At 47.7% G+C, this 9,442-nt stretch overlaps 1 protein-coding gene across 1 annotated transcript; it reads left to right on the top strand.

Moving 5' to 3' along the window:
- Positions 1 to 205: 205 nt before the first annotated feature.
- On the top strand, positions 206 to 8,195 carry 42sp43 (P43 5S RNA-binding protein). Its single transcript, XM_088622959.1, has 9 exons — positions 206 to 523; positions 759 to 859; positions 1,069 to 1,165; positions 1,931 to 2,019; positions 3,542 to 3,615; positions 4,340 to 4,420; positions 5,171 to 5,400; positions 6,729 to 6,779; positions 7,624 to 8,195. The coding sequence occupies exons 1-9, from the start codon at positions 392 to 394 to the stop codon at positions 7,876 to 7,878; spliced, it is 1,110 nt and encodes a 369-aa protein (XP_088479085.1). The 5' UTR covers positions 206 to 391; the 3' UTR covers positions 7,879 to 8,195.
- The last annotated feature ends 1,247 nt before the right edge of the window (positions 8,196 to 9,442 follow it).

Below are 9,442 nucleotides of genomic sequence, written 5' to 3'. Positions count from 1 at the left end.
ATATACACAATTTAACGCATTAAAACATTGTTAATATTTCTTCACGGTACCACATAGAGCTGTCGTATCAACTTTTTAACAGCGCTCAATTGTTCGGGGCCCGTCCCTCTGGTGAAGCAGTTAAAACACACACACAGTTTATAATCGAGGCGGCGTGAAAATGGTCAATTCTCACAGGCTCGTCAAAGACGCAAACACTGCGAGCAGACACGCCCCTCCTCTGATTTTCCAATTACGCGCTTAATCACCAGAACCTGCGACCCGCCGCCCTCGCTGAAGTACATATAGGGGCGCGAAAGCGCTGGGAAGCGTCTTCATAGAAGACAGTGGGTGCGAAGTGGAGAGAAGAGATCGCGGAAGTCTTTCCTTTGGAGGCGGAGACGTGGGGGAGATGGATCTCCTCTCGGCGGCGGTGGACGCCATGCCGCGCCAGCAGCTCTTCAACTGCGGCCACCCGGCCTGCGGCGCCGCCTTCACGCGCGAGTGGCGGCTCAGAGAGCACCAGACGGTGCACACCGGCGAGGTGCGCTCTCTCGGCCTGATTCCCCCCTTCTCAAGGGAGAGGGGACTTCAACGTCTTAAATAATGTGGCCTTGATTTCGCGGGGGGACAGATTTGATGCGCTCTAACCAGAACTGCCCACAGAAGCGGTGGGATTGGGGTGCCTTCAAACATGGCAGCGGGTATACGGGGCAATTTTTTTTAAATGGCGCTAGTCCTCCGTTAACGGCAGCTGCGCATTATTTTTTTGTCCATAGCGGCCGCTGGCATGCGATGTTCCGGGCTGTGGGTTGAGGTTCTCACGGAAGGCTCATCTGAGACGCCACCAGCTGAAGCACACCGGGACGAAATCATTCAGGTTCAAGCAAGATATTCGCATCGGGCTGTGTTTTAGCTGCACTATAGTTTTCCCTGTGGTAACACCAGAGGCCTTGTGTAACCGCTTAAGGGACACGTTAGGCATCTATAATTAACGTGTTCTCAGTGTGACTTGCTAGTATGAGACTTCTATACAATAGTCCAAGTCATTTTGTAATGAGTTGTGGAAACTTTTTTTTTCTATCGCAGTTGTACCCATTTCGGTTGCTCCCAGTCCTTTTACAGCTCGGACAACCTGAAGAGACACGTCCAATACGCTCACGGCGATAAGGACAGCTATTTCAAGGTGCGTACGGCAGAGGGCGCCAGATACCATCAATGGCTGGTCGGCGGTGTTGATCTGCTTCTAGGCACGGTCGATGTACAAAGTTTTCGTGGGGTGTGAACGACTGTTAAACGTCAGGCTTCTTTATTGTAGGCTTTGGGCTTTCAGTTTCTCTGGTGCATGTCTACCATCAATGTGCTGTAATCTTGAAATGTCCCACCTCTCACCCCAAGCTAATTGGCTTAATTGGATCAATGTATAACAGCAACTCAGTTGCTGTTTTGCACAAACTTAAACCTGCTGTATTCTGACTGTCCAACTCTGCAGCCATGCTAGAAGGTGGTGACCCAGGTTTTTCAAGAAGTGGCTGGATCAAGTCTAGTCATGAAGACTACAGCTGTGCAGAGGCTGTCTGGGCTGTCTAGCACATTGTTAAAGTCCATGTCCTGGACAATGTGGTAGCCTGCTCCAGACTCCCACAGCCCATCTAGATCAGGAGTGTCCAGTCCTGGAGGGCCAGTCTGTCTGATGGTTTTCAAAGTCTCTTTAAAGGAGCAGCACCTGAAGAGCTGAGCTGGGAGAAGCAGAAATGTATAACCAGCTGGGTTTGCTGCTCTTAAGATCATTTGAAATGAGACCCCACAGACACTTGGCACTCCAGGGTCAGGATAGCTGCCACTTAATTGGCAGCTAGCAACTGAACAAGCCAGATGGGCCCAGATGACCTCTTGTTTGTGACTGACTGGAATTCTGTGCTTATTCTTCAATCCTTTCCCCCTCCTGCAGTGTACTTCTGAAAACTGTGACAAGACCTTCAGGAAACGCAAAGCTTACAGGATTCACTTAAATGAGCACAGCCCTACTCTGGCTTTCAGGTGAGTCTGCATGACTTCTTGTCAGGGGGCTGCTCTTGAAGGAGCTGGGATCTTCAGGGGTTGTTGGTATGTTTCGAATGCTGGTTCCATGTTAGCACCCATGTGCTCGAATCAGTAGTTAACTGGCATGTCCCATCGCTGGTGGGCTTCCAATAGACTACTTACAGGTTTGTATGCATATTAACATGCAGTGTTAGTGGTATCCATAATATACACTGTTAACCACTGGCTTAACATCTAGGTACTGGGCCCCCCTCCCTCCCCTTAATTGATCCAAGATGCTTTATTGAAATTTGCATTCGTTTCTGATTTTTATTTCACAATTGTTTAGTGGTTAAAGCTCCAGCAGGTTTGAGAGCTGTGAGGGGCTTGGCTGGAACAGGCCAACAGGTATGGGTGGGCCATCAGGAATGAGACCCCACTGATCTAACCTATCCCAGCTCATGCTTGGGGAACAGGTAAAGGTTCCTTCCATGCTGAAAGGAGATGTCAGATGTGAAGATCTGAAGAAAACCCGGATCTTTTCAGCACGGAATAAACCTTTGCAGCTTATGCATACTGTCGGCTTTTTGCTCGCTAGCAAGGACCTTATCAATTGTTGCTGTTAAAAAAAAAAACACTAAAGGCACAACTTGCATTAAAGCTGACAGGTTTGAGTGTTTTGGTACATTAAGTGCCTCGTGCAATTGAAGGCACCTGGCTCTCAGCAGGAATACAGACCTATCTGGGTTTTGCTTTAGCCTTTGCTGTGTAAGGTGCAGGCCTTTTAATCTGGTCCACTTTTTTATATAAAGTAGGAAGCGATTCTCGTGTCTGTTTTCTAATTTCAGCAGCTAAATAAAGCAGTGTCACGTAGGATAGGCTTTTCATTGGCCGTGACCCCAGCGTTTGGCTTTTTCTGGATGTTACTTCATTAAGCCCTTAATTCATGAGCACACGGCTCCGATCCTGGAGAGCTAGAGGGTGTTTCTTTCCACCTGAGCCCTCGGTTACTTAACTGATCCGATTTACATAATCCGTCCAATCGAAGCCTTTTCTTAATCTGGGGATTGAAGCCTTGAGGACTGGCCCTGGGTGTCCCCTGCCCTCCTGTGTCCAACTGGCTTTAGTTTGTTGCCCATGACATGGGAGCAGTTTTCAGTTCAAGCAAGGTATGAGGTTACCCAAGTAATTTATCAAGAAGTCTCAATTCAGCTGGATCAGGAGGTGTGGATCCCCAGGAGCAGGGAAGGGGGGGCTGTCCTGTGGACTACTTGATCACACTGGACAGATTCCTGCCTGTGACCAGGAATGGTAACCGTGCAATACGTGATCACTCCCACAGTGAGATGCCTGCTGCAGGGCTGGTCTTAACCAGATGGGGCGGGGGTACCGAGGGTAACGGGTGGTTAATCTTAAACCAGAGGTCCCCAGGGTAAGAAGCTGGCTTCTTGAACAAGTAAATGTTGTAATGCCCTGCTCGCTGTCAAGACTCATGTGCTTGTTTGCAAGTTTTGGTTGCAAGATCTTCTTGCTGTTGCAGGTGTCAGAAAGACGGCTGTGGGATGAACTTTGAAACCAGAGCAGCTCTCAAAGCCCACCAGAAGACCCACGCAGGTGCAGTCAAGCTGTTCTCCACCCTGGGACTGTCCAAAGCCAGTGAGCTGTAGCCTTGTCGGTCTGGGGATCTCTTTAAATGGAAGAGCCCCACCTCTGATCCTAGCCAGGATTCTACTGCAAAGGGTCACATGTCTGTCTACAGACCAAGTGAACCGAAAGTGCCAAGCTTACTCTTTTTAGAGCTGGATGTGGAGTTACCTGATGGGGCCATGCAGTTTCACTGCACTTAAATGTCAATTTCTGGCCTTTAAAGCATTTCTGGAACATATGGGTTATATGAGTTATTCCAGTCTTTTTTTTTTTTTTACCACAAATCCTTGTCCACACTTGATGGGTGGGGGATTAAATTAAACTGTCAGGAGATGTAGTGGTAGGGTGCTGCCAAACCAGCTTTCGTGCTGGAAAGTAACTAGGCCTGTTGAACGCTGATCTCCTGTGTGCTATAATGTGTGTAGAAGTATGGTTGTGTTCTTGAATGACATGACGGGTACCTCAATATGGTTTTTTGAGTGCAGGTGAGAAACATTCTGCAAGCAGAGATTCATTTAGTGGGGATCTGGGAAGCGATCAATAGCCCATCCGATGGTCAGGACCTTCCAGCTGGCCTTGCAGAAACTTGATTGCCCATCATGGTGGCTTAAGATCTAAATTTCTTCTGGAAAAGAAACATTGGTATTCACACTGACCCCCCCCCCCCCCCCCCCCCTTTTTATTTTTCTAGGGTACCCCTGCCGTGATTCCAGCTGCCCAGTGGTTGCACCCACATGGGGGAAACTCTGCAAGCATATGGCGACGCACCCAGGTAATCTTTCTTGGACTTCCTGACAAAGATACAAGTGTTGCAGAAAGACTTGTGGTACTAGTGTCTGGACTGTTGTATCTGGCCACCTAAGACTGACCTTGCATGTACTGTAAACAAGTTATGGCCCTGAATTTTATTAAGATGGTAAAATGTTCAGTTTTTGTGCTTCTAGAAATGCATATGTGCAGGGCCCCACCCTTTAAGTAGAAACCAAATCCTGTCCTTGATCTGCAACTTCCAATTAGTAGCTGGTTAAAGCAGGCTTCCCTGAATCATCATGGTTTTGATAGCTCCTTTTTATAAAACTGCATTAAAACCATGACCAAATTTTGGCTGCAAAGCTGATAATGGTGAGCACAGCATGAGCAGTGGCTTCATGAGCATCAATGGCGAGGAGAGCCCCACCCAATCCAAAAATGGTGACTGTGGGGCTGTTATGGCAAGGCCATTGTTGGCACCCAGGTTGTGCCACTTCCTGTGCTCAAGTATTTGTCATTTGAAGTGTTACCTGATCCAAGGTGCTTTAATGAACTAATGAAGGTGGGATGGAATGAGAACCAGCAGGTGCATGTTGGGTAGGGGGTCACCAGGACCAGGGATTGGGGAACTGCTGCTGTACAGGGTCTCCAGCAGTAAGCACTTGAAGGTTCTGGATCGTGTAACTGCTGTGTTGGGGCGGTCCTCTCCGAGTGAGCGGCTGGACGCCCCAGCAGGAGCAGCTCAGGTTTGAGGTCTCCCCTCGTCTGTCAGGGAAGTACCTGTGCCCGCTCTGCCCGGCCGAGTTCAAGACGCGCCAGTCCCTGCGCCGCCACAAGCGCTCGCACACCCGGGAGAAGCCCGTGCTGGCGTGCCCCCACGAGGGCTGCGCCGCCTCCTTCACCACCGCCTTCAACCTGCAGCACCACATCCGCAAGGAGCACCTGAAGCTGTTCAAGTACCGCTGCTACTACCCTGACTGCCCCAGGGTCTTCGCCATGCGGGTGAGTGCCCTCTGTCCCTCTGCAGGCCCTCGTTCTCCCCATACGGCAGCGGCTCCACTCCTGGTCCTGTCCACCCGTTGGCTTTGTGTTCCAGCTGAGCCCTTGGTTACACAACCACGGCCTCCATTGACTTAAAATCTCAAAATTCACCAGTAAAAGTTAATTTCCCTTACAAATTTGTGACTAGAAGCAACTTCTTAATTGACACTTTACTCAATCTAAGGCGTGTGGGTCACCAGGATTGGGAACCACTGTTGTGGCGTTAGTAGCAGTAAGCAGTGCATGATAACATGGCAAATTCAAATCCGTGTATAATTACTTGTAGGGTTTGTGCATCTAGTTTTTGTATATACTGTATGGAGGAGTCGGTCCATTCTGACATCTGGAGATCCACTTAAAAGGACATAATAGATGCAACTGCCTTAATCCGAGAATTTAAAATGCATTGCAAAATACCAGCGAGTTTAAATGCAGCATTGGAGTGCCCCTCTGAGATCCACTCATTAAAGTGTGCAGCCGGAGCAATGCAGTGGAATTCCATTGGGGTCAGAATTGTATGAGTGGCATAGTTGTTTAAGTGGAGAGGCTGAGTGTTGAAGAGGTGAAAAGCACTAATGGAACCTGTTGGGAAGCCATCAGCGACTAGTGCCTTCATTCAACTAGAATTCAGAAAACCCACCTGCTTTTATGTGCTTGAGTTATTTGTAGCTTGGACACAACAATCATGACCTGCATCTTGCTCTGGGGTGCTGGCTGGGTCGAAACCCCCTTAAAATTCATTTAAAACTTTTTTTTTTTTGGGTGACTTAATCAGATGAGTAAATCCTCTTAGTCATTTAAGCTTGGTTTCTAATTAGCTGTTAACAGCAAACGCTTTTTGTGAACAGTGCAAATTCTGCCTAATTTCACAGCAAGATCCTACTTCATAAAAGCGTAATGCGTCAATGGGTTTTGGACCCAATCAGGAGAGTAGTTAAATGTGTAAAACTGCTGTGGCTATAATTTGAAATCCATTTTCATGAGTGCACATCTACAAGCTGTAATGCAAAATGCTAATCTTGGCCTATGCTGAGATATATTGGTGAACCCAGTGACTTTATACTCGGCAGCAAAACAAACTGGTGCTGTAAGAGGAACTGTTCTCATCTCTTGCACATTAAGTTTTAGCAAGCTGCCAGGCTGAAGTAATTGCCAACTGGGTTTTCTGAGCTCATTTTGGGAACATCCGAATACAGTTCTTGGATCAATGCTGTTAGTGCTTTGGGCCAGATAGCCTCTGCTTGTTGGCTGCTTTGTTGTGCTCATCGCTGCATGGCCTTTCTTTTCAGGAGAGCCTCACCAGGCACGTTGTCCATCATGACCCGGAGGGGAGAGTGAAGGTAAGCCCAGGTGCTCCAGTTTCCCACTGGGAAGGGTGGGTTTTAAGGGATCAAAGCTGCAGTGTGTTCACTTCCTCATTCTGCCACTGCAAAGAAGTGGCCGTCATAGTTCTTAGATGATCCCTGCATGTGGACAGTTGACTGAAGGTCTGTCTTCATGTTCACCAAGGTCTTCCACCAATGCACTGGCAAATCCTTATCTTGAATTTCCAAATGCACTTGTTCACTTCAGCTGGAGTGGCTTTAAGAAATGGCCTTGTTGGCAACTTTGTCTGATGCTGTATAAATTGCCCACAGGTAGTGTTGGGAGGGGGGCTCAAATGGAGTTTAAATTGCCTTGGGTTTGGACACTTAACACCCTTATGTGTTGGAGAATTCAATTTTAAGTAGGCAAGTTCCCCTAACCATTTTGGATGGGTCAGGAAGGTGACTGACCTGGTTTCTCTAAGCTGTAGTCTCTGCAGGGCAATGCTGAGAAATCCTACTCTGACATGCTGTAGAACTGTCAACAGATGGATATGTCCTCCGAGTCTTGCCTGTTCCCATGAGCAGAGTTTAACTGACTTAACTTGGACCATTGATTATATATTTTGCCGTGCCTTGGTTAATGGCTGCATGTTGAATTTTTACCTTCCTCCAGAGTATCTTTTTTTTTTTCTCTTCTGTATCAAGTTAAGATGTTGATACTTGATCCCAAATATAAACTGGGGAATGCAGAAATTTCCAAATATTGGAAAGCAATATTGAAGGGCGGGTCTGATGTGGTCATGTGGGTGTCATGGTCTTGTACTGTGTGAGAATGGGAGGGGCCTGGCTGTGGACCCTGACCTGTCATTGGTTGCAGCTGGTGCAGCAGCGGTCCAGTAGGAAGTGGCAGAAGAGGCTGGGGGGCGGCGGCCAGCGCAGGGCGCTCCTGGTGGAGGAGGACCTCAGCCGGCTCTTCGCCCTGCGCCTGCGCTTCCCCGGCCGCGGCAAGGTGGAGGCCGACCTCTCGGGGCTCTTCAACGAGCGCAAGATCCCTCACCACGTGGAGCCCGAGGTCAGCCTGCGGGAGCTGTTCGACCTGAAGCCCAACAGGGTCGTCAACGCCACTCCTTAGAGGCCCGCGCTGGGGGGAGCGAGTGTTCGCTCTGGAAATGTTAAAGAGGATTGGAAACTAGTTTTTTCTTTACTACACAATGCCTCTGGGTAGGGGTTCCTGGCTGTTGATCTATAATTTTAGCTGAGTCTTAAGTTGGGGAGTTTTGCCTTTGTTTGCAATAAACTGCGCTTTCTCCTTTTTTTTTTTTTTTGAATGGCAAGTTGCTGCGCATTGCTTTGTTTACCTTGATGGTGTTGAGAGGCTTGTGTAACTTGGCAAAGTGAAATTTGTAAAGCTGGGCCCTTTCCAATAAAGTGCAGGATTTTTTTTTCTTATGCGTACTGTTCTGCAGTTGCTTCTTTGAGATCCAATAGCCTGTGGTACTGGGCTTCAGGGCATGACCCACCCTTGGTTTAATGAGGTGGGTTGGGTGGGTGGAGAGTGTTCCTGACACTGGGATCCTTTGATTTGAGCAATTGGTTAAATTTGTAGCTGTTCTATCATGAATAGTTTCATACTTCATCTACACTAAAGCATAAAAATATCCCATCCTAAGCAACTGACCTTTGAGGGCACCATTTAATACATCTGAATTTTAAACCTACTGCATGTCCATTTAACTATTTCTTTCCTCCTGTTATTGCTGGGTAAGTCTGGCAGTTACAGGTTTAGACAAATCCCCTTCAGCAGATTGGAGTCTGAAGTCTCAAACAGACAGTTTACTGTTCCAGTGGGGTGTCTTGTATGTTGGGGGGGGACTAGTTCATAGCAGGGCTCTAGCATTGTGCTGGTGAAGGGGGTAAGAGTATTTTCCCCATGATCAGAGCTCTGCTGGCGAGGTCTATCTCCATACAGCGAGTATGTGCTTGTGGGAGAGTGGGGCTGGTAGAAGGGCTTTCCTATGGAAAGTTGGCATGTTGCAATGGGATGTGGGGAGGGAGGGGGTCTCTGTGGTCTCCTCTTTTATGCCGAGCTTGATAAAAGGTAATGGAGGGATCCAAGTGTTAACTATCACTGTGCTGGATCTTCTGGGGAAGACCTGAATGGTTACCTTCCTGAATGCTACTCAAGTGCAGAGTGAAATCAAGTGATCTTGGTCTCCCATGTGTGGATTATGGCTGGCAGTAGTAAGTAGCTTTGCCTGGGTACTTTGTTTTAGATCTTAATAGGGGTAGCTTGTGGCCTCCCACGTTTTTGCATGATGTGAAAAATTGGTATTAATTTGCAAATACAATGTGAAGTTAGCACCTGAATTAAGTGCTAAACCTGGTCTGGCTCAGTTACAGCATTTAAATGTCTGCTTTTCTGGAGCTCTCCCTCACTCATGGGTTGAATATGTATTTTGGGTCTAACAGCAATTGCATAGTGATGTGCAAAGTTTTGGATAATTTTTAGTTCAAGGTTAATCATGGTTTTTGTAGTTGGAAAAAACATGGTGGGGGTAGTTGTAGGTGGATGCTTACCATCAAGCTGGTCTGGCTAGTTTTTAATAGGATTTCCTGTGCAGGCTGTAAGTAGGCTTTTCAACTTCTTATCGGTTAAGACGACTCGCGGTGCTTTGATTTCCTTGTGTGCTTCGTTC

Source organism: Lepisosteus platostomus, chromosome 28, assembly GCF_059453375.1.
Source record: "Lepisosteus platostomus isolate fLepPlt1 chromosome 28, fLepPlt1.hap1, whole genome shotgun sequence".
NCBI lineage: Eukaryota > Metazoa > Chordata > Actinopteri > Semionotiformes > Lepisosteidae > Lepisosteus > Lepisosteus platostomus.
The sequence above is the reverse complement of the archived record's forward strand: the minus strand, read 5'-3'. Positions and strand labels throughout refer to the sequence as shown.